This window comes from Solenopsis invicta, chromosome 12, assembly GCF_016802725.1.
Source record: "Solenopsis invicta isolate M01_SB chromosome 12, UNIL_Sinv_3.0, whole genome shotgun sequence".
Lineage (NCBI taxonomy): Eukaryota > Metazoa > Arthropoda > Insecta > Hymenoptera > Formicidae > Solenopsis > Solenopsis invicta.
This window is the reverse complement of record NC_052675.1, coordinates 16,889,596-16,915,720: the sequence shown is the minus strand read 5'-3', so window position 1 is coordinate 16,915,720 and position 26,125 is coordinate 16,889,596. Positions and strand designations below refer to the sequence as shown.

The 26,125-nt window shown below is 33.5% G+C and overlaps 1 protein-coding gene across 32 annotated transcripts in view; it reads right to left on the bottom strand.

The window, feature by feature from the left end:
- The window catches only part of LOC105195981 (voltage-dependent calcium channel type A subunit alpha-1), a 189,278-nt gene that overhangs the window by 18,923 nt on the left and 144,230 nt on the right, over positions 1-26,125 (bottom strand). For 13 of the 32 annotated variants that reach the window (XR_005575934.1, XM_039455447.1, XM_039455443.1 and 10 more), the window contains 13 exons: positions 25,535-26,098; positions 24,565-24,910; positions 24,036-24,200; positions 15,438-15,548; positions 12,953-13,036; positions 11,426-11,467; positions 10,037-10,153; positions 9,765-9,830; positions 9,084-9,175; positions 5,167-5,651; positions 4,848-4,952; positions 4,666-4,769; positions 3,422-3,472 (listed from right to left, as the gene is read on the bottom strand). Coding sequence is in view for 31 of the 32 variants with exons in the window: in XM_039455447.1 (XP_039311381.1) it covers positions 3,422-3,472; positions 4,666-4,769; positions 4,848-4,952; positions 5,167-5,651; positions 9,084-9,175; positions 9,765-9,830; positions 10,037-10,153; positions 11,426-11,467; positions 12,953-13,036; positions 15,438-15,548; positions 24,036-24,200; positions 24,565-24,910; positions 25,535-26,098 (2,332 nt within the window). In the remaining variant the exon portion in view is untranslated. Of the gene's footprint in view, positions 1-3,421; positions 3,473-4,665; positions 4,770-4,847; positions 4,953-5,166; positions 5,652-7,356; positions 7,449-9,083; positions 9,176-9,764; positions 9,831-10,036; positions 10,178-11,425; positions 11,468-12,952; positions 13,037-15,437; positions 15,549-18,733; positions 18,845-24,035; positions 24,201-24,564; positions 24,911-25,534; positions 26,099-26,125 lie in introns of all 32 variants that reach the window. The other 19 variants (XM_039455456.1, XM_039455462.1, XM_039455463.1 and 16 more) reach the window with 11 other exon arrangements.

Below are 26,125 nucleotides of genomic sequence, written 5' to 3'. Positions count from 1 at the left end.
ATGTCGGTGGCTTGTCAAGTGCTTGCTAAATCCGTAAAATCGAAAGACACTTAGAATGCAAATAAACGAGAGAGATGCGGATAAATTGTTCTTTATCTATCGAGCTACAAATTGCTTGCCACGAGAGAAAGTGATCATCAATCGTCTAATGAAATATTTATCAACGTTCACGGTATATTTTTACGTAATCATCGTCGAACACGCCCGGTTGCTCGCCGTACTCGCGTACTTTATAAAAGCAATATTTATCGAGATTCTCGCGAAACAGTTTGTTCGTCAAAAAATCCAGTAAATTGTGAAAGATATTTAGTTTACTATATCACAGATTGTTAAAGCTAATTTATTTTGTGGTTTCAGTGCGCGCGTAAACACGTGTGCGTGTGTATAACAATAGAGATAGTGTGTCAAATGAAAGAGCGGAAAATTGCTCTAATAGAAAGCGGAAAAACTGTTCTATAATAGTAGTAGAAAAGCGATCGGATAAGTTGGGCAAGACTACGAGTCTACTGCTGAAAATCACTGGTCAAAAAAAGTGCCTATTAATCTCCTCTACACTACTGGCGGTAAAAACTCGTAAGAAATCAGAAGGGAAAGAACTCTTTTTTCGACTATTAGAGCTAGCAGGAGCGCCGTCATCAGCCGCCGCATTAACTTCGCACCGTAAGAAAAAGATGTTCTTGGGATTATCTAGCATCTAAGGAAACGACAAATTTCAAATGGTCTCGAGTCGTGTCGCTACGTCTCTGAATTCACTCGCTTAGATATTAGATGATCCTCGAATCTGTTTTCTTATTAAGATCAAGCGAGGCAATCGATATCCGCGCGTAAACAATACAGCGCAATGCTTTCCTAATAATAAAACCATAGTTATAAAATATAAAATGATATCTCAATTACCGTGAAAGATTATATGTACCCGTTATTCCACTGATAATACCGTAATAGCTGATAGTTAATTTTTTTTTATTATTAGGATGTTACATTACTTGAGCTTGTGACGAGCGCGAAGTTAAAGTGCTTCGAGCAATGTAACTCCAACCTCTACTACTTTGAAAAGTTGTAATCACATCAAACTGAATAAAGGAGAGAGACGTTCGTCAAATGCTCGTGAGCGAAATGGACAGTTCGACAGAATGAAAAGGAAGTTTCTACGTCACGCTCTAAAAGAATCGGCTATTGCCAACTATATGTTTAATCAATCGTAAAAGTGGTTGCTCGGCAAGAAAAGAGTGTATGTATCTAAGAGGCGTTAGTCGTAGATTGAGGCAAAAGGCGGGCTATATATAAATTATATACGTATACGTTCGAGAATCGATTGGCTCATTGAGCTACTTCTCGCTCTAAATAGGCTCGAGAAACGGAGCTCTACAAGGTGATTTACTTACACATTAGCTATACCGGTATTGCCGGTCGACAAAGAGCCGATATATCTACACGCGCGTACACGTGCATACGTAGCCACGTGTTACCCACGTGTGTCGGCAACAACACGACGACTAAAACAATTCTGACAACGTATTACAATCGTATATATCACTGCGGGAGTCTCTCGCACACGCGCGGGACCTCTCGCCGGAAACGTTATACGGAGAAGAGATTGATCTTCCCTTTGTGATATATAGATCGAAGTGAGAGCTATTCGCCGACGTAATCCTAAACTAGCTTGACGAAAGGAAAATATCGTGCGATTAGAAAAAGAAAAAAGCCTCTCCGCAGAGAGGCACTATCTAAATACTAGCTCGTGTGTGCGAGCCTGATTAAAGATCTATTAGATATATTACGTGTATCTAGTATAATAAGTGCCTATGTAAGATAGACTAATATGTATGCGAAACAGACATTCCTTTTCTCGCTATCTTTTGCTATTAATAAAATTCTTTTATCTCTGACTACAAATATCTTATATCTTTCAGATTAAATTTTATAAACTTATTCAAAATATACAAAAGATACTTTTCCTAATTTAAAACATTTTCTTGAATACAATTTTATATGAAATTTTGAACTGCAGTTTATTCTGAAGTTGAAAATTAATTAAAGAAATAAGATTAATACGAATCCATATTTATATACACATACATTTCATACATTATTTGTTAAGTATATTTTAATATCGTATATAATGATAATTTTATGACTATTTTACTGGCTGATTAAAATTAGTCATTAACAGTTGCTCTAAAATAGTTATTTAATGGCTGTTTCGCTACGTTTTTGTGTGGTGTGTACGTGTGTATATGATTATTTTGTGTTAAATAAAGAGCTACTTTATACAAACGAAAAATGGATTGAAAGTAATCGTATACATATGTGACGAGTGGAAAAAAAATGTGTGCGGTGTAAAATAGACGAAGACGTATCAGAGGCACATCATACCGTAACCGAAAATAAAAATACTTAAATTACGGATTGTATTGCATAAGTGTTTCGCGCCAAAATTTTATTGCTAAAATTTTATTGCTCATATCGAGAAGATAAGGAAACGTAATCAAAAAGCTTTTATTTAAAAAAAAAAGTAATTTTAAAATTGCATTACGTGAGATACTTTGCAAATGCCCGAACACAGTTTTTCTGCATCCGCCGAGTGTGCCTCTGAATACTGTATGTGAAAAGTGAAGTAGAAAAAATTGGATTTTGGTGAAAAAGGTGTTATCTTAAACAAAAAAATGAATTAAATGCTGCAAAAGCTTCGCTTCTTTTCTTCAAGGATGTATCACATCTCAAAGTATTGCCAAAAATTGTTTAAATCTCATAGATGTTCGATTATTACACGTTGAGTATTTGTATAAAATTTGAATAATTTTTCCATTGATTTAAAAGTTATTAAAAAAATTTTTTGTTTTGTTTTTACTATAAAATCGCGTTTTGTAATATTTATTTGCAAATTTGATGAGGAAGTACCAATATAAATTAAATAAAATTTTGTATACATGTATTAATAAAATTCTAGTATATGTATATTCTCTTTCTCTCTCTCTCTCGACAAAAATTCATTCAAATTTATTTAAGCGGTTAAAAGTTATTTACTTAAAATTGTAGTAAAATAAAATTATTTTTGTTATATTTATTATTATAAGCCAAATTTTTTTCAATGTTTTCTTCTTTACAGTTGATTTCAGGAACAAAATTTTTTATTATTAAAAAAAAGAAAAAATGTCTAAGAAGCCAGCAGTTTTTCGATAATTTTTAGCTGGCATTATATAATCCTGAAGCATCCTTAAATAATAATAAATTATTTTTATGAAAATATTCATAAAAATAATTCAGAATGAAGTTCGGTAAAAAGGTTGGGAAAACTTTTGCAGTATGTATTAAATGCAAAACGAAAGAATGTGAGTTAAAATTCGAACACAAATCATACAGTCAAAAGAAAAACGAAATGGTGTTAAGTTAAGATAATAAGAGAAAAAGTAAGTACTACCGCCTGGGCTGCAGGACTTTGCCCAGCATTATCGTTATCGATAAGATCGTTCTGGAAAACAAAGAGAAAAGATACAAGGAGGTGATTGAATGTTGTGTGAACATCCTTCCGGTTTGAGTATATTAAAAAAAATCATAATTTTGATCGGTAAATTAATTGTCACTGCTAATTGCTATTCATAAATGTCATCAAACGCTTTACTTAAAAATTTGTGTATTTTTTTGTTCTAAAAATTTCCAATTAAAGTAGTAAATCGTGTTTTCTGTTATCTAATAGTCTAATTGAAATTCATTCAAAATTTTCAGGCTATCTATAATATACAAATACCGTCATCCAATCAATCTATCGATTGTCATTAAAGGAATCTTTTTGATGGCAAACGCAATTTTTAATTGATTTTAAAAGGATAATTTGTACCAAGAAATTACTAAAATAGATGCATTAATAGCAATCGATAAATCGAAGGGGCATAAAATCTATATCAATTACTTGCACACATTTCGAGATACAATATTCGAATAAGATTACATCTAAATGTTTCTACAAACATTGATTTAGCTAATGGAAATAAAGAGAATAATTGTGCATAAATAATTTGACTACATAGTTTGTTGTTTCTTGTTATCCCATTTAATAGGACTACAAGTGGAAAGGCATTATTTTCTTCTTCATATTTAATTCTTTCGTATAATTGGATTTATTTTGCAGTAAATTTGAAATTAACTTTTTTGTAAGAGATAATCAAGGCAATAATTTAGATGTTTATCAGAGTCTAATAAATCTACAAGTCAGTTTAACCATATCTATTTGTTAAAAGTATCTCCATCTGTACTCGGAAAAGTTTCGTAACGATTTTTAAAGCTCCGAGTGATCGAGCTAGACTACACGAATTTTAGAGAAAATACTCTATTCAGAAATTTATTCGCGCACGGGCTATCCCACTACGAGAAAACCAACGGCAAACATTTTGCTTGAATTTCATTTTTAATTGAGATCTTCAATTACGATTTTTTTTTATTTGTTTCTTTCGCAGTGAAAGTTTAGAAGGATTTGTTTAACAAATATTTATTTATGCATATGTAGATTTATCTCACACTTATATTTAATAAACTTTCTCACCGAAAGTCAAACAAAAAATCGAAATTGTAGGATCGTAAGAGAAACTTAATACTAGGAACGTATCTTTAAAATAATCTTATGAAAAATATGTAACTTTATTTAATAGAAGAAATAGGGATGCTCACCTGTTCGGCAGACTTTAGCTGACCAAACCTCGTCGACCTCCAACTTTCGAGTATCAGAAGGCAGACGTATATCTTACCCACGGTGAGCTTGTCTCTGTTCAATTCTGGAAGAAAGAAAACCATCGCGCAATCACCAAATGTTGCAAAATGCATCTCGTTGGATAGAGAAAAGTGAATTTTACCTTCGTTCCTAGGTATCAAAAGGTTCAATATCTTTTTCGCTTGTAAAGGCCAGATACTTCTGATCGTGTCCCGCAGTTCTTCATTGGCTTGATTCATTTCGTCGGCTGCAAATGAAGAATTGAAATTATTCATGTATTGCACAATCAATAAAATTGATTGCTATAAAAAAAAAGAAATAAATGTATAATAATATATTTAAGAAAATATATTAATATCTTGTAATGTTTATGTAACAATAAAATTATAAAAAATCGTTTTTTTTTTTCATTTCGTCGTACATTTTCTGCGATAATAGCCATTTTCATCTTCTGTACTCACCGCATCGCATTTTTATGCTGAGGTTCTCGCGAATGAGGGCGAACAGCGTCGTAGTGAAGTTCACCTTTCCGTCACCGTCCACCGGCATATTCATCCTGATGAGCTTCTTGTACGCGAGTCGATTCGGACACTGTTTGCCAAACCCCAACGGCGGATCTATATTCTTCAGCATGTCGTACATCTCCGTGTAATGGATCTTCCCGATGGCATTCGGATCGTATTCGGACCAGATCCGCACGAACTCGTCGAGATGATGCGCGCCCAGAATCGACGAGTCTCGCGTGAGATAATCGAAGTTGTCCATAATGACGGCGACGAAGAGATTTAGCATGAGGAACGAACAGAAGAAGATGAACGACACGAAATAGGCGTAGGCGATGTTAGAACCGCATTCTTCCGTCTCCTCTTTCTCGGCTTTCGGGTCGCAGGGACGGCCCTTTACGCAGGACAGCATGATGTTCGGCCAGGCCTCGCCCGTAGCACACCTGAGAAAATCGGTATCCTGAACGTTCCTCGAGCCTTTCATGTCGCGTCGATTGAAACAAAAACTGCGAGTACTTCGGCGACCTAGCGCAGCGATCGTGCGCTAGAATTATCACGCGATTATCACGCTAATATTTCCAATCACATGCAGATCTTTCAATTCTAACTTAATTATTGTTAAACGTTCAACGAAGTCATGAGATTACTGCAGAAAGTTATGGCGGCTTGTACCTGAGAATAAATATGGCTCTTTTGTGTGTGTGTGTGTGTGTGTGTGTGTGTGTGTACAAATTCATTTTTGATATATAATTATGTTAAAAAATCGAAATCTTTTATTTTAAATAATTCAACACGTCAGGGACTCGATAGTAGTTTCATGAAAAAATCCATCTTATATGTATATACATAAAATGTTTCAAGATTTCAATTTTAAATGAAAGTTAGAATCTTGTTTTGCGTTGTTAAAAAGTCAGAAAATAAATCGTAGCGTATAATAAATTTTATCGCGAGTAGGCTTATGTCGTGAATATTTATTCTCAAGTATAATTCTTCTACAAGCACAACCCCAAGTATTTTTAAGCAGCACCTTCTGCAGTCGCAAAAAGAGTTGAACTAAAGAATTACTAAAATTCATGCGATATTCTGACGAACTACAACATTGCCTCTTTTTCAGCGTCATCTATCAAATTCAATTTCTATAATCCCCTCAGTCCTTTAATAAAATTTTAAATGCACACATTTACACAAATTACAGAAATTGTATAAAAATAAAATCTATTGTTATTACAATTATTAATGTTATTGAATTAACAATTTTTCAATGGACAATATTTTCACGTGTGCTGCTTTGGAAGGACTGAGGAGAACAAATAATTGAGGCCAGACCCCTCGCAAGCTCGGCATGCATAATAAGGCCTGATTTTACGTAACATCAAAGGCGATCTAGATACTGCAAACTTAATATAGCGAACTTAATTCTAAACGAGGCTGCTGTGTATTATTCTGTTTGCTCTGAATATGCCGTGTCGTTTAGCCTGATTCTGCTTTTGTGCTCTCGACGTAGTGCTGGGAACTTTACGTGGTAATACGTGGTTGGATCGAAGCGAAAAAGGCCTGCTATGAACATACATCCGGAAATAATACGAATTAAACGATTAGAAGACTCCGCGACGTCGTGAATGGAACGCTTAACGTGTGAATAGCATAAGTCAGATTTCAAAAACTGGTTTAATATTTTTGGACTGGCTGTAGTACTTTTATTTGGGTTTACATGTGATTTTAATAAAATATCTCATCGTTTTTTTTTTAATTTCGATAATTAAATTATCTTTTTATATGCCGTAATGGAAACATGTGAGAGAAGTTAAAATCTTTGAAATTTTCTTACAGCTTACTCAAAATAAATTGATGCAATCCAATTTTTGTGATATTTACAATATTAACCAGTAGGTAGTAACTAGTACCACATAAGCAATGCAATTAATTAATTCCCCGTTACAAAGGATCAATCTGCTTTCGCATCACAATCTGAGATAACTTGAATCGTCTTCCGCATCGTGCTCTCGCAAATCGATAACAAAATGATAAGTGATAGGTAGCTTGCTGCAGGTGTTGAGCGTGAAAGCTCATTCGTACGTTTTGGTAGTCGCGTGGTCAAGTTCAATGACTAAATAATTAGCTAGATTCCTCTGGCGTGGCGTTACTTACCGAAAAAGCAGCATCAGACCTTGTATGAAGCTTTGGAAATTGTTGTGCTTGGTAATAGAAGTATCAGCATCCAGCGCGATGTTACCGAATACCTGAGACCCACAAAAAGAAGAGGGCCGCAGCCAAAAGGCACGAGCAGCATTACAAATTTGCGTCACCAAATATGCTTTTTTTTTTTAATAACGAAATATCGAATGGAAATAATTGGAATGTCCGCTACTTTCCTTCTCGCTGGATGACCACTATTTTCGATCTTTGTATCGCTTCGATCATGGTTTTGTGTATGCGTGTATAATGAGTATTATATAATTCAATTCTAACTACAGTTTCTCATACTTTTTCTTTCAACAAGTACACGGTGTACTCGAGAGAATTTGAAGTATACGCGAAATTTGTGCGTTAAAACAGAAATTTGTGCGTTAAAACAGAAATTTTATTATTTGTTATTTTCTTTACTTTGAAACTTAAAACGTTGATTCGTAAAGACCTTTTTATACTCTTTATAGTTTAACAATTTAATAATAGGAGGCCATAAATTGGACCGAAAGAAAAAACAAAATAGAAAATAGTTTAATGAATTTTGACGAAATTTGCAGGGAAGGTTGTCTAGGGTGAAAGAAGAAAAATAACTCTACAACCTTTCCTGCAAATTTCGTTAAAATACACTTATTACTGCACAAATCCATTTATACACTTACACTTGTTTCTAAATGCAGATGAACTTTGATCTCGGTTTAACTTTACTTGTTATCTTTTTCTAACTCTAAAAACTGAGACTAAAGTTAATCTACATTGATAGAAATGGACATAAGCTATTTTCTATTTCGTTTTCTTCGGCCTGACGTGTGGCCTCTTTTTGCCGATGATTTCATAACGGAACACATCAGTTCTTATCAATGTGCACTTATAAAAAAATTCTATGTTTGGACGGAAATAATATTAATTTTGTTTCTAGCTAATTAATATTTGTAATACAAAATTCATTCTCTCAAGCACCACCTTAATCAAAATTTCAAGACTTTAATGCAGGCATTACTATATGAAACAGACTTTTCTAGGGCTGTTACTAATTGGGATGAGTCACAACAGATTAACACGTCGAGCAGCTTACTCTCGCGTTACAGTACATGCCAACAAAGCATTGCTCTAGAAGTAATTTACGACGACCACACTTTTATATATATTCTCCTCAACTTCTCGCCCTACGGTCGACGACGTATTTCTCATCACGCGAGATCTTTAACGATGTTTCACCGAGTGCCAGAAAAGAACTGCTGATTATATTGTCATCACAGTACAAAAAATTATTTTTCTGCCAAACTAACGAGCAAAATTGTAAAATGTTATAAAATATTTAAAGTTGCGAAGACACATTTAACACAGTTTTATGATACGCAATTGACACGGAGGTATTGATATATAAATCTTTCATGTTAGTCTTCCGTGACGTCATAGGACCCTTTTGCAATACATATTCTGCGAAACATCGTAAAAGATCACGACGCTAAATCAGCGCCAAAATCGTTCCCCTCTCGCGTGCGAAGATAAATTTCAAGCAGATAAGCAAAGAGAGAAAATTTCTTTGAAATTTAAAAAAAAAGTAAAACTAGCTTATTTCAGAAGATGTTTCCTCGTGTGAAAGGGAAATGATAATGGGTGCAGTTGATAATTGGCCAGAAGTCATTTTATTCGTCGCCACCGGCAGTCAATTTAGCTGCTCGACTCACCGAAAAAGCAACATAAGACCGGCGAAGAAGGACTGAAAGTTGTTGTGCTCATCGATCGCTGTTTCCGGATCGTTCACTATATTGCCAAAGACCTGACAACGGACAATTTCAGGGTCACTTAATGGCCACCGGGGGATCTGCGGTCTGTCACTTAAAATTCCCAATCTGCAAGGTTGCGCGTGCCAAAAACTATCTCGAGATCACCTCGCATTTTTCACCCGATTCGATAAGCTGAGATAATTACTAATGACGTTGCAGGCGAGCGATAGTGATTCTTTGATTTTGTAGACAGGCATCGATCTTGGAGATCATTGGCCAATTATATTTGAATTCGATTAAGGAATCTACCATTTTTTCGTGTAAAATCAATTACCTACAGAGATTCGAAAGTCTTTTCCACGTAAGACTAGATCCAATTCTGCATCTATCTTTTTCACGTAGATTAAAATAATTAAGATTACTCGGTTTATGTTAATTTTCTATAGAAACATTTTTTCTCTTGTGTGTAATACTTTAAATTTCATTAAACTTTTGAGAGAGATCTTGTCAATCAACTAGTTCCTTGAATGATCATGGTACTTCAATCCTGCACCCTTCTAATTTGCATTACCCCCATCCCCCAAAAGCGCATTTAATGGGCGAATTTTCCGACAAATAGAAGCAATGGAAGAGGATTCATACCTGCATACCGATGATAGCATAGATGAAGAACAGCATCGCTATGAGAAGACAAACATAAGGCAGAGCCTGGAAAAAAAAAGTAAATTTTTATTACCGTTATCTCGATAATTTATGGCTGTAGAAATTGATGATGAATGAAGCTAAATTTGCAATAATTAAGAATATCGAAAAATAAGAAATAATAACTGTTGCCGGCACGTAAGAACTGAAGACAATGCGAATTAATAATGAAAAGAAACCAATCGGGATTGAATTTAGCGAGACATGCTTACTTTGAAGGATTGTACGAAGGTCCAGAGTAAAATTCGTATAGTGTACCCCTGCCTGAGTAGTTTAATCAGCCTGGCGGCGCGAAAGAGCCTCAAAAAGCCGACGTTGATGAAGTTCTCCTGCAGGGGACAGAGGAAATTGCACTTAACCCCACAAAATGCCGACTTCTTACTACGCGCCAGGACGGAGCTTCGTGCGTGCAGCGTTTCGGCATTGCGCGTCACGCGCCGAAAGGCGTCAAATCCTTTCGGCCGCGTTTCTCTATCCTCGGCGATGCACGAACGAAGCTATGGAGTGAACTGACATTCTCTCGCGGGACGTAAAAGTGAGAGCGGCAGTTAAAACCTCGATGAAATTTAAGATCTTGTCTCAGAAATGCAAAATCACCGCCGAAACAAGGATAGAACTAATTGTAATATAAATTACTAACCACTACCAATCATTAGTATTATCATAGAAATAAATAGGATACATTTTTTTTAACGAGTGACTAAATTGTGTTTCTGTTGTATTATATTTCAGTAGATTAAGCAATAGTGGTGTTCAGTCCTTTTCTTTTTATAGAAAGTCGATTATCTTTACATGGATTTAATTTGTATATCAATACTGGTTTAATGAATTAGTTCTAAATTAATGCACTGATGACTCTCGAGAGTTTAATTGCATTAACAAAGAATTGGGCTTTACTGTAACGATTGAACCATTGTCATCGTTCAATTACAATGCAATTACATAATAAAAACGTAATTACATTAACCCTTTTGCTGTAACAATTAAACTGCGTTTGACTTGCGTCGCGAAGACGATCGATAAGTCGCGAGATATCGAGATAAATTAGACACCGCATCCATATGCCTTTAAAATATTGTCTGATAATGTTACTATAGTGTGTAATAACTGTTTTGATTCATAGTATCAGTGTTGTAAAATATTCGAGACTGTTAGTGTAATGTATGAATAGTTTTTGTAGTTCTGAAAAGTGCATGCACATAGGATAAATAAACGGGATAAAAGTGACTTGATCTAAAAACGACTTGGGAGAGGCCTCGAGAATATAAAATATTATTCGGTATCTGAAAGTTTTTTTTTCCTTTCTCTTCTTGCTTGCAAATAATTGCAAATAAAATCATGTTGATTGTCATCACCATTTTACAATTGTTGCTAATGTGCATAGAAAACGATATAAACACATAAAAAGATCTATATCTGAAATAATAATTGCAACTTCTCGGAAAGGAGTTACTAAGAAGAACTTATTTCGAATTTTACACAAAAAAAAAAAAGAAATTTAGAGTTGCGGTATTTTTTTTAGTGCTTAATTCTGTACTTGCGACGTCGTAACTTCTTCCAACTTATGTCGTCAATGTAAAAACTAGATAGTAATTTGATACCTTCTTTAGCTGGCCATCACTCGGCTCGCTCGATAACACCTCCTATTACAGAAATATGTAAGGTTGCGAGATTATTCCATCCCCAATATTGAGCTTCTGATTGTTCAACTTTTGACAGTTACAATAAGAAACAGAAATACTAATCACTTGCAACACTGGCGATGAGTAACTTCGTAAGCAGCTCTCTTTAATATCAGGATATCAATACTCAGTCCACGATAATTTCTAGCTATTTTCTTACCTGTACATTTCTAAGACATATTTTTATGAAAAATATTTCGTAAGCGCAGGCAACAGATATACAGATTTCGACACCAACTTTTACTGAATATTTCTCTGAGATTTACAAATCAATATTATTCGTATCCTACACATATTATCGGCTAGACTGTAATCGCTACATCAGTGGAATCAAAAAATAACCAATATCACTATGTGATTTGGAAGACACCTTTGAGCAATACCCTACGTGATATTTGCTCCTTTTTTTTCTAGCTCCAAACTACAGCTGACATTGGTCAATCTAAGTCACAAGGATATCGATATAGAAAGAAGTATTTCTATACAAAGAACGGACAGGATTGGTATCAGGAACGTGTTCATGTATACGTACATGTCATTGTTTATCTACATGTAGTTGTTTCAACTATATCATTGTGTAAAATGTGCAAATGTAGCGAAGTACAGTGTGATGTATGTAGCGTATGAATGCACAGAAGCTAATAGATAATACAGAGGTGTTCGTGGTACTTCGGTTGTCGTAATTTATCTGCTAGCTCGTTATACGGGCTTTGCACGGCGAATCTAAGTAAGCAGCAAAAGAGTTAAACGAAAGACAAAAAACACATCAAGCAACACTGCCGCGATGATTAAGGATCACTATTAGAGATGCATGCTCTGACGAAAAGCGCATTCCGACAAATTCGCCTCACGGTAATTAATCTGGCATGTTGAAACAGTCGCGGTGGCACGACAAATTCCCAGTCTTGCATTGCCAAGAATAAAAAAAAATCTGATCTTGTAATGAATAGTATATAAAGAAATTTTTATAATATAAAAAATTTTACCTTTTTTTCCTGCTTAAGCCTTCGACTCTTAATCTTTTTAGTCATTATCTCTCAATAACGACATTCATACTGTTTTGGAGATAATTAAAAATTTATTATAAATATAATCAAAATAAAATTCTTTCAATAAAAATTTATGCATTTAGCATTTTTCAGTTAATATCTTTATATCTCTCACGCAGACGATTAAAATATAAAATATGTTATCTAGGTCGTCTACACTATGACCTTTATTTGCGTCGACATACAAGATCAATTTTAACATTTGGCGAGATTTCATCAGAATGACTTCTGGTCGGAACAAGCAGCTATTATAATCACAGCCTAGCCTCAGGTTTCCTGGAAGGTTCCCGATTACATATGCATATACCTGGAAGATTTCTATTACGGGTTTTGGTAGCTAAAACGCAATTAACACACTTATATTCTCTTTTCCACTACTTTCCGGTGCTCTACATACCCCGAACTCGATCACAAGAGCGTCCACGATGCTGCCGATCACCGTGATGAAATCGAAGGTATTCCAAGCGTCCTTGAAGAAATTCTGCTCGCGGGAACAGTCAAAAAAAGTTGATTAGCAAAATGATTTTATCGCCCCCGGTTTAGTATTCATTTCTACTACCCGAAGCTCGCTAAATAGCTCCGATACGTATTCTATCGCAACAGATGCAAATTAAATCTCTAATTATCGTTACACGATTCTGTACATGAACAATTAGAATCAAAGTCAAGACACCATGAAGAGTAAGAATACAAAAAAAAAAATTACGAAAGAGAAAGATCCAATTTAAATAATTAATTTAAAAAAATATGTATATTTAATGGATAAAACAAATGTTTATTAATTTTTAATGCTCTGATAATCTTTTATACAAGATTATGAATTCAGGAAGTATTTCTTAGACTCTATATTTTACGCTTCGTGAATGTAAACGCAAATTTATGTAAGAGATATATTTAAATGTAACTTTTTTTTAAAAGCTCTTAATATTTTTCATCAAAATATTTATTAAACGTATATTTAAATTTATTGCACTGCTTACCTTTTTATTTATTATTCCTATGAATTTTGCACTGTAATTATTTAGAAATTAGCGAAACAACAGTTTTAGGAGTAAAAGAACATATGCAAACTAATACTTCATTGATCTATTATCGTGTTTTCGATACTCTTAATTTTCTCATTCCTCATCGTGTCTTGACCTGTGTAATAATATATATTAATAGCAAGCAAGTAAAATCCGTACTAATCATTAACATGTTTCAGTAATCTATTGAACGAACTTGGGCATAGTTCAAGTGTCTGTGAAATGTTTGCGTAGCTACCACTAAAGAAACTACAAGTCTGACTTCGAAATATAAGAAAAGTATACAACAATCTGCTTCTTCTGCAAATGTACGCTAATTATTTGTGTTTAAGAGTGCTTGTGTACATGTGTTGTGTGTGTGTGTCCGTGTTCGTGAGCACTTTTGGACTATTATAAACGTAATATTAAGTTGAAATTCTGTAACATGTACCTGTCTGAACGAGCCTTTTAAATGTTGTAATGATCGTTGAGACCAGATCTCTTCGTCGTGGAATAGTTTCAAATCATTTTTATTCAATCAATAATAATCGAATAAGCGTTTTGTGATGTGCGCGTGCGCAATTAATGATTTTATTATTTTAAATTATTTTAAATGTAAAAAGTTATCAAAAATAACAGTATTTATTTATTTTAGAAAATGAGAAATCTTACATATTAATACATTTAAAATATGAATTTTATACTATTTAATTTAACTAATTAAATAAATAATAAAAAAATATTCTTACATTTTGTTTAAACAGATTTTGCTCTTGCAATTTTTTTGCACAATTATAATGGAGCAATTCATCTATGTTTAGCTTGAAACATTTATAGAATTTATTTGCAAAATTTTAAATCCACGAAGACGAAGACATCTGCTCGTGAAAATTTCTTTTAAAGCGTTTACCCAAATCACACGCTTTGGTGATCGATGATCGGCTGGAGTATAAGTGATGGGATCTCTTCTAGAAAAGTATCTACAGGAGCATGCCGGTAATAGCAAGCAAACTAGAGAGAGAGTGAGAGATATAGAGACACGCGAACTATTCAACATTTTTCTACTTCTTTTTTCTACTTTTTACCAGAAAGTAGGCGCTATTGTTTGAATATTATGTGGTAAAAAAAGCAATATTGAATAAATTATCTAATTTCTATTAATTTTTTTTGTAAAATTCATATTATAAAGTTTATATTTTCTTATTTTTTTAACAATTACCTCTCAACAAAAATATAATTCATCGCTTTCATTTAAACTTTTTGATTTGCAACATTATGTTTTAATAATCATATTGTATAAAAATTTTATTGAAAAAATAATCTCATAATTAATCAAGGAAATCAAGTTGTTAATATCTTTTGAAGTTTGATTAAAATAATTTCGTTTTCTATTAAATTAAATCGGTTTTAGTAACAGTAATTCTAATTTACATATATTAACGTTAAAACAATCTAATAGAATTTTAGAAGAAAGTTCAACGATATAATTTTTTAAGTAGCACAGTCCTGGCAATTGTTACCTCTCAAATGTCCATATAAAATAGTATAAGAATTTCGTGTTCGCACACAAATTTACTTTACTTTAAATCTCGATAAGTCTATTTAAGAGTAAACTTAAAAAAGGTACTTGAAACTTTTTATTTTCGTGATAAATAGTTTCGCGATGTCTCGATGTGTTCCCTTTTGTTCCTCTCGCCAGTTTTTGGGATCCCCACTTTCTTCACGAGAATCCTCCGACCGGTAACATCACACAATCAATGACGACCGGTGATTGTGATGTCAGTCTCTCGATGGAGTTACAAGTGATAAAAATTTGCAGTGTGAGTCGAGTGAGAGTGAGATGGAGTTAAAGAGCGATTTAAAGAGGCTTGTTTATACCTTGCATCCGAAGGCGACGAGTTTAAGGATGCACTCAAAGAGGAAAAGGAGAGTGACGACCAAGTTCACGATGGTCAAGAAGTCCAAAAAAACTGCCGGCGCTTCGTGATACTACAAAATACACCCAACACACAGACGTAACACAACCCAGATTTTAATTCCATTGTGCGCCCTGCATATATATTACATATATCTATATATATCCCTTCATTCTTTTTACAATTCAAATTTCTCTGTATTCGATCGCTCCTTTCATCTTTTCTCATCCAAGTTGAATATTGCTACTGCGAATTGGGGAAAAGATTTTTTTCGTTCAAGATAAACGTTACTTAACCGAGAAATATATTTGCTTATTATCATTGTTATTGTATATAATTGTATATAGTTTTCGCTTTTTATTTTTTAAATCTTCCTTAAAATTTCGATTAAATATCTGCATCCGAATTTCAATAATACCACACTTTGTAAGGAAAGATAAGTTTCTTTTGTTCACAACTGCTATATAGATTGCCATATTGTCTCACGTGTTATATTGTTAATAACAAAATAAGATTATATGTCAAAGTACATTTGAATATTACATATATATCTTTCCACATTGTTTTACACAAAAAGTCATTTTAATGCAATTATTCACTGTATAATATTTTATAAAATTGTTTCTTATTAAAATTACTGAATCTTTTATTTTATTACATCTTTTATTTTATTTTATATTTTTTTTTTTCTAAACAAGAAGGCATCTTCTTTCCCTGTCAAATTACTAAGCAAGTCTAACCAATCACTCACAGGATGACTTTCAAGAGACTTGTCGTACGGGTGATACGTAAATCTCGATCGGTGTGTGTACGTAGAATTTGATATTCAATTCCGTGTGTGCTGAGTGTGTGCACGTGTGAGACAAATGTCAATGCTTTCTCCCATAATACAACGACATGCGTGCGGACAGGAGCGAAAATCGCTTCTTTAGTTTCGTCGTGATCGTCATAAATCATCATCCTCGTTGCCATCATTATTATCATCATCGTTATCGACATCATTTTATCGTCGTTGTCGTCATTGTTGTCATCACCATTATTATCATTTTCAATCACAGTACGTAGTCTTAGTGATGTACGCATGCGAGGATCAGAAACATTTCAGACCGTGCAAGTGATTACATGCGGATGCAGGCAAGACGGATATAAAGCATGCAAGGGATGTCAAGAAAAAAAAACAGAGCTTCCTTTATGTACACCTTTTCTCGATTTTCGAGATTTTCTTTTAAACTTATTTCCCACCCGTTCGGTCTTTTCAATTTAAAGATATTCTGAAAAATTAAAACGACGAGAAAGAAAACAAAACACAGAAGATAGAGGAAGAGAGAAAAGTGAAAAGAAAATTGAGACAGAGAAAGAGAGTAAGAGTAAGAGAGAAGAGTGAGGAAAAGAAATAGATAGAGATAGCAAGAAAGACAGACGAAATTGAAAATAATCTAAGACATGAGATTTATGTTCTCAATTCGTCATGTTTGAGTATCCATGAGTGCTATATGAAGGAGTGTGACGTATGAATGTTTATGTCTTTGTATATGTAAGTGTAATTGACTTTGTGTGTAAACTATATGTCAATCAGAACTCTAAAAGCGTATTCATCAATAAATTATAAGAATTTTTTTAGCATATTATATAAAGACAGTGTAAGCTAATTAGTTTATTGTGATAACGGGATAAAAGAAGAGTTAATATCATAAAAACGTAAAATAAACGTAAATAAAAACTGCATTGCTAAATTTACAATTTGTGATTTAATCCCGTTATCATCGTGTTTAGTGTAATTATGAATGAAGGAAACCTGAGAAGATTTACTTTTTTTTTGTTTATAGCATTTAACGTATAAGTGATAAATATATTTCATATATAATATAAATTTATTTGTTCATGTAAAAATCTGATTCAATTAAATTGATAGTGCCTGATAAATTACAATTTCTATGTTAAAAAGCTTTCTATTAAAAAATTTTTTTTTAAAGTTGAAACTTAGATAGTCACATGAATAAAAAAAAAACTGTAAAATTTATTAAATGACTACTACGGCTCAAAGAGACAAACGATTTGAAATTACTTATAATAAAATTAATATTTTCTCATTCCACATTTACATAGAAAAAAATTATTTTTAAATCAACAATTCATTTCATATATAAGCAAAAATATAAAATCTTCTTGGAAAAATTTATAATCTTAAACAGACATAATTTTGCTTACATAAAAAAAATTCTTTTCTTCGTGTAAGCAAATTATGTCTAAGACTATAAATTCTACCAGGAATATTTTATATTCTTGCTTATATATGAAACAATGAATTGTTAATTTGACATTTTTTTTCTGTGTAGCATCGAATTTAAAAATAGTGAAATTCAAAATCAGATTCGGGAATGAGAATAGAGCGCTTCAAGTACCTTAAATGTATTTATATCTAAAATCTTCTCAAATTACCTCGAAGCTGGATCACGTGTACAGAGCTGAGCATCTTTTTTAGCATATTAAAGTGCTTGTAGAGTTTATCTTATTGGTACAAATCCCAAGGGCAGAACAAGTAATTAAAAAAAAAAAGTTTCTATCTAGATCTTGCAGCTATATCCTTGCATAGAGGAGCATCATCAAAAAATACCATTCTAATTCTATCGAGATACATATCTATATATTCGTACGAAGGTATATCGAGAAATGGAAACGCTACAACTACTCCGACAGCATCTAGCGCTTGTTCAGCCCTGCGCACAGAAAGTTCACTAAATAGTATACTCTATATACTTGTAGAGATATACACGCGCGAGATAGAGTATATATATATGTATATATATACGGATGTCTCCGGAGTACCGAAAATGTTCCGACATTGTATTTTGCTACATCGGTACTCGCGAAGAACCGCTTCTAATTACCTTCTAATAAGCGGCACTTACCGGACGACGCGAAAAGCCATTCTCTCGCGACGTTCCCCCACTTTTCATTTTAGCAAAATCGTTGCAGCATTTCATTATTCTCGCTTCGTATTATTTAAGAAAAAATTCTGATATTGTCTTATAGATATATTAATGTTCAACCAAATTGTGTTAATATTTATTACAACTAATTATAATTATCTAGCGAATTCCTAGATTTCTTCAGGCTTTCGATTTTGGAGAACGATCGCGAGAGGAGTCGCCTTTCGCACGACTCGATTTGGCGAGAGTCTCGAATTAAATCTCGCTTTATTTAAAATATATTTAGAGCTCGATGAGAAAGGGACGTTTGGCGGTATGTGGAGCCTACCTTCACGCCGAATGCTGCGATCTTCAGTATGCACTCGACAGTGAACATCCCCGTGAAGCACATGTTCATGTACTTCAGCGTGTTCTTGTACATATCGCTTTGTTGATGGAACTGCAATGCATACACTGACAAACACACGGCCGAACAGACAAACATATGTACGTACATACGTACAAGCCTAAATCGCGTGTCTCGTGTGAACGAGACCCTTTTCGCTATGCTTTCTAGCGGCACGACTATCTTCCTTCCTTCGATCACCAGATGGATGAGGAAGGAAGAAGTGGCTCTGTTTTGTTTTACGAAATTCTGTGCACCGATACATGAACATACTGTGCTGCACAATATAAACCGTAAAATGGGGTAACTGCACCAGCAGGATTAAAATAAAGGATTCCATTTTCATGGATTTTCTTGAAAACGGAATAAAGTGCACCGTGCAATCCGAAATTGCAATTTGCATCATCGAACGTATCAAATAAAATTTATCTAGCAGTTTCTTTTATTGATTATAAATTTTGTTAAACCAATGGTCAGAATCAACTTATTGTACAATGCGTTGAAAACATTTCGTGCAGAATTAATCCTGCTGAAGCCCCTTCATGCTGTCTTTGCATAGCACTGTAGAAATTGCATTAAATATGGAATAATATTAAATAACAGTCAAACCAAAGTTTCTCGAGGTAAGAATAAAAATATATGTATAATAAAACTCGAAATAAATTGTTCGAAAATGATTCGCGATTCATGTTTATGTGTCAGCTTTCGGGTGTCACGAATTGGTACACAGTTTACATACGTACGGCGTGTAAAATAATATTTATATATATATCGGGCGTGTACTGATAGAATTGATGATCTTTTGGGTCGATCGGAGATTTTCTCAATTATGTATACTCCGTCGGACGAAATGACAAAAAGAAAAAAAAATTACCTAAATGCATCACATGAAAGGAGTTTAAAAACAAGTTTTTTCCGTGTTATATTTTGTAAAAATTTTGATTAAAAAAAAAGGGAGTTTAAATGTATGCAAATTAAAACAATACGTGTTTATTCGTACTTGCGAGAAATCTGAGACTAAAGTAAAATCGAACGAATTAAAATTCGAACGCGACGAATGTTAAATGAAATTTAAGAGCTTTTAATTAAAAAATAACGACGTCAATTGTAAAGAAGTTAATCTTCTTTCTGCCATTGTCCCACGGAGTCGTGGACCGTTGGTGGGGCATATACGAATCAGTGTCTGAAGAAACTAATCGTAAAATCGATAAAGACTGCGACAGAAAAAAACGAAAGGAAAAAAAAGAGAGAAAGAGGATAAAAGAAACGATCGACGTAAACGTAAAAAACAATTGGAACAAAGACACTTAAATTGAATGGATTTCCGGAACGAAAAGAGTGCAGTTGAATTAACGAAGGGATCGTTAGGAATTACGAAACTTCACTTTTCGAAGTGCTCAGATCTCTTTGCTATCTTCCTTTTCTTTGTGGAGGAGAGGAGAGTGTGAAACGTGCGAACGTCCCGTGCAGTGAGTGTGTTGTCTTGTCACTGTAAAACACACACACATTCGGTGAATATATCTAATGTTGTGGCTGTTTCGTTCAGCATTTAATATCGATCGATCTGTTTTGGCGGCAGTCAGCATGCGACACGCAGTTTTGCACGTGTGTGAGAAATGGGTGAACACTCTAGTATATACATATATACATATATCGTATCAGCCGCCACCGTATCGAACGAGAAGACAATCAATTGTAAAAAAATCTCAAATATCTCGAGCTGATTAATTTGCATTACATTATTTCGTAATAATAAATAAATATGTATATCATTGTACTCATATCTCTGAGAAAAAGATTAAAATGATATTGCGACTTCAAAGAAACATCATATGTCGATTTCCACCAATGGAGATTAATTTCAATCTATGTTTGATTAACTTTTTATTTTTTTTTTTAATTCTAAGAATTAGAACAAAATAAAGAGTAAATTAAAACCGATATCAAAGTTAATCTATATTGGTGGAAATGAATTTTAGAGATAAAACAAATGCCTTTTAATTGTAAATCACAAAATATTGTTAATTATTTCCGTTAATTATTCCAGTCAGATACGGATAACATATTTTCACTTAAAATACAAATTATATATATGTAATCTTGCTTCAATTAATTTTATGCTATCAATTTTCTTTTGTTCTTTTGAACATTTTCAGAACTGTGCAGATTGTTTTTATATTGCAATAATGAAATATTTGTTATCTCCTCGCTCGTATGCAAGCGTGCCGAGCAACGTGAACACATCGTGAATCATTTGATTTGTGCTCTTAAGACCAGGTGCAGTGCGTGTGCAAGTAATCTGAACAATCTGTATTTTCTTCTCAGGCAAACAAGTCCGACCATAAATCATATAATCGGGCATTGCATATAGATTCGAATTAGCATAATGTATGTGTATGTGTGTATGTTTCTAATTCAGTGGCTCTACTTTCAGGCTGAAACTGTGATCTCGTTTGAGAGAGACAGAGAAACGAGGGTAGATATTTATTTCGTGCGTTGTCATAGGGATCAGAAAGCAAACGAAGAAACTCAGAATAGCGGATTCGGCTCAAAACTGAAAGCGTGCGCGAATCCGATTAGTTCTCTCTCGTTAATTCACATTCATTTATTCTAACATAAATGATAGAATTGGAGAGTGAATCAAGATAAAGTCTTCTAGAAAAAAGTGCAATTTATGGTAACAATTTCTAGTTTACAGTCGGAAAAGCTAATAAAGCAGAAATTAAATTCAGAGGAATAAATTCTTTTATAACTCTCGATTCAACGTTCAAATTTATCTAGCTGTCGTTATTAATCAAATAAAATAAAAACAATAATAAATAGAACAATATAAAGATTCTTTAATAACTATTGATAATTGTCAAATTAGAAAAATTTTTTAACAGTTTTCTAATTCAATAATCATAAAATTACTTACAAAATTTGATTATTTTTGTCATTAGAAATAAATACACTATTTTCCTATTTATATATCAAATTATTTAAAAAATATCATAAATGAATGCAACATTAATAATTTCATTACAGTTGTAAATGTTCTCTTTGCATTATTTTCATTCAGATAAAAGTTTAATTATTTGATCTTAAATTTTATAAAACGTAAAGTTAACTTGTTTAAATTATAATATTAATTTAAATATATCAAATTAAAAAATTAGGATAATTGTATTTTCCGAGAGAGCTATTGAGAAGGAAGATGGCTTACGGGCAGGGGTTAAGGGTGCTTCAGAAGAACACGTAGATTCTCACGTGCAGGGTTCATGGACGCCGAAAAGGCGCAATCTTTCGGCACCCTAGTTTTCTCAATTATACCAAGCGGGGACAAGTTGAAGAGCAACGTTTTACCCCGTTACCAGTTAAAACATGGTATTAACAAGGCAAATGCAAGAGTCGAACGCACGTTGTGTTGGTGTCTATACGTGTAGGGATTACACTGATGTTCGAAAACGTGTTCCCTCTTCGCACGTTTTCGAATATAAGTCTACTTTGAAGACCAGGACACAGCGGCAACCATGCAGCTGGAACGAAGGATGCAATTGGAATGAAGGATCAAACAAAAATAGATTATGTAAGATAAAAAAAAGGATATAAGATAAATTAATATGAAAGTATACTGCAAAATTAGAGCAAAGTAACAAAAGAAATTTTTATTTTATTAAACCTTAAAATATCAAGGTAAAAAAGTAATTATGTACATATTGTACAAGTAAATAAATCTGTTTGTTGTAAAAATGCAAAGTATTTTATAATTTAGAAAAAAAAAGTGAAGAAAGAAAAACAAAACGAATATTATGGGGACATTCGAGGGAAAGAAATTTTGCTGGAAGTTTCGGAAAATAGGATCAGATAAAAATTCATAGCAGTGTACACGTATTTATAAAAATACAAGGGTGATACAATTAGACAAAAAAACGATCAGAAAAGGTTAACAGGCAAGAACAACAATGTCCTCGTTACGTATAACGTGATATAGAGGTGTTCCAAAATTTGCGCCTTTGAAGTACAAAACGTGATACTTTATGATAAAAGAAACAATTTTTTTCTTTTAGCAAAATTGTGACAAATAGTTTTTGCGGGAGGGCTTTGTCGGACAATTCCTTTCTTCTTTTTGTTATAACTTAGAAAAAAAATTTGAAACTGGAAAAAGTCTCTGTGATCCGATACCGAACGTTATTAAAAATATTGCTTTAAATTTTCAAATTGATTGGATAAATCATGCTTGAGTTGAATTGAATAAAATTGTGACATTGAATAAAAATTTTATTATGGTATTAAAAAAAATCATATTTTTTCAATTTGTAAGGATCCTATAATTCCTTATGTTTGAAACAATTTCAATATTTAAAAATAAAAAAGAAATTTCGATTTGAGCGTTACATATTCCTTTAAGAAAAGAAATTCTGTTATTAGTTATATGGCTAAAACTAAAAGAATAAATTAAGACACAATTACAAACACAATTTGTTAGGATTTGTGCTGTTTTTAAGTTTTAATAATATACTTAGCAGCAAAATAGTTAAAGACTAGGTACAAGTGGTATAAGTGAGGAGCGTCACATACACAAGAGCACTTATTCGTTAACTTTAACCATCTCTCCCATAAAAATTATTTGTTGCATGCAATTTTGCTAAAGAAAAATTTATTTTTTTTTAGCATAAAGTATCATATCGTGTACTTCAAAAGCGCAAATTTTGGGATATATAATACCGAATATATTGTCGATTGGTTAAAGTTGCCTAATGGGTCTTACTCATAAAAACGCGTAGATATTAAAAAACCCAAGAACGAGAAATATCGCAGGACACAAAGATAAACGGACGTTATACCAATATCAGAATTGAGGCATAAGCAAATTTTTATCCTTAAAAAATGTTTCAAATCTACTGTTTCCTTTTTAAGAAAAAAATTTTTATACACTGGGAATATTTTATTTTGCTTTCATAAAAGAAAATAATAATAATTTGCATTTATGCCTCTTTTAATTTGTAGTCGCGATATGAGAGATCGAAAACAAAACTAGCTAAGAAGTTTACAAAAATTCTTTCGAACTGCTTCCGCTAATGCTCAAAAGAATTTTGATGCGCATAAATTTTGTTTTCGACTACTCGCGTAAAAAAGTAATTAAAAACACTTTTTTCTTATTCGCGTTTCCTATATCGGAGCTGATCGAGGTAAAAAGTTAGTAATCTGATTAACGAATCTCTTTAGAGAAATTGTAATGCAAAAGAAAGATCGTGACACTTACCTTCATCATAAGCAATATTGTGTTCAATACGATGAGTACCATGATAAAATATTCAAATCTCGGAGATACGACTATATTCCAAATTTTATACTTTAGGCTATTCCGATTCTTCGGCATATACCTCTCAAGCGGACGAGCCTGTATTGTGTAGTCTATACATGATTTCTGAAAGATTAACACGAATTTATTAATATCTGTCAAGGACAGTAACATTTCACAACAACTGTATGTCCAAAATGTGGGAAAAATAAAAATTAAAACAGATAAGACATTAAAAATAGTAAAGACAACAAAAATTTATATACTTGGAAGAATGTATGATTAAAAAAGTTTGTTTGCACAAAAATAATTATTTTATTAATGTATACTGATTTAATATGTTTATTTAATATGTTCTTCATTTTTGAAAGGATAAACATTTTTTAATTAGAGTCACTTTATATTCCTTTTAATTTATCCACTTTTCAAACACAATTACGGTGAAATATGGAGCGCAAACTAATTTGCATGAAAAAATGTAGGACATTACCTGATTCTTATCAATTTCACCATCCTGCAGTTCAGCTTCTCCCTGCTCCTGAAACGTGATGATGATCAAGGCCACGAAGATGTTGACGAAGAAGAATGGAAATACGATGAAGTAGACGATGTAGAAAATGGACATTTCGATACGAAAGTTCTGGATGGGGCCCTGGTCCTCGTATGTGGCCGCCATTGAGTTCTGCAAGATCTGTGGCCAGCCTTCGCCGGTTTGGACGGCGAACAGCGTCAGCATGGCCACCATCACGTTGTCGTAATGAAAGGATTGAGATTGCCATTTCCGTTGCCTGAGCTCCGGTATCAGTTTACCCTCCTCGAAAACGAAGTATTGACCGCTGTCGCAAAAACGAATTTAGTCTCCATTTCTACTCGTACCATTTGTAAAAGTATAATTTGAGAATAGATAAGCAATAAAAAATTTTTTTTTATCTCCCGCTTGGTTCTCTTTTTTTTTAACTTTTATTTATATCGCTTATTTCCGCTAATATAATGTAGATCACTTAAAGACATTCTATATCATAGAATATTTTAAGGTTCTAAGGATTCGTAGAAGATCCTTCGAATTGTATGCTGTCTGGGATTATAAGATCAATGTTTACTTAAATATTCTAATATAAAGTTTCCCAAACTTGTATAGATCGCGACCCATTTTTTAATACGGCAAACACTCACATCTAGCTTTAAACGATTATTAAACGATGGTGAGAGAGAAATTGATTGTTCGTGTGCCATTTATTTATACTACTTTTATCCTGCTATTTTTTAATTTTTTAAACATAATTTCTTTAATACATAATGTAGAAATAAAGAAAGATTAACGGAACTAGCTCAGATTGCAATTCAAAATTCTTCTTTCTCCCTCTTAGTGCCTAGGTCACTGCTCCATTATTTATGTGTTTTCGCTTCGAAACGTTTTTTTCGAAGTAGAAGCAAAAAATCAAATTAAATGATATACTCACTTGCAATCTTTTTCCGTATACTTGCTCTCGTCGGTGCAGAAGAAGAACTTGCCGTTGAACAGCTGCACCGCGATCACAGCGAATATGAATTGGAACAATATGTACACTATGAGAATGTTAATGACATTTTTGAGACTGTTCACCACGCAGTCGAACACCGCCTTGAGCTTCGGCACGCGTTTTATTGTCTTAAGCGGCCTGAGCACTCGCAGCACTCGCAGCGATTTGATAGTCGAGAGGTTCTGGCCAGCCGAGCTGCCGGACATGTCGAAGGCGAATGACACCATGGCGCATATCACTACGACCGCGTCCATAACGTTCCAAAACTCGCGCAGATACGAGCCCGGGTGCAGTATGATGCCAAGGTCGATAATCTTCAGCACCATCTCGACGGTGAAGACACCAGTGAACGCGTAATCGAAGTAGTTGAGGATCTTGTTTCTCGGTGCGTTCTCCCAAACGGGATCCTCGGCGGCCAGCGCGATACTCGACAACGATATCACCACCATTATGAAGAAGTCGAAGTACCGAAGGTTTACGACCCAATGGGCGGCTCTTCTTATGCTGCAATTAAAAAGTCTCATTATTCTC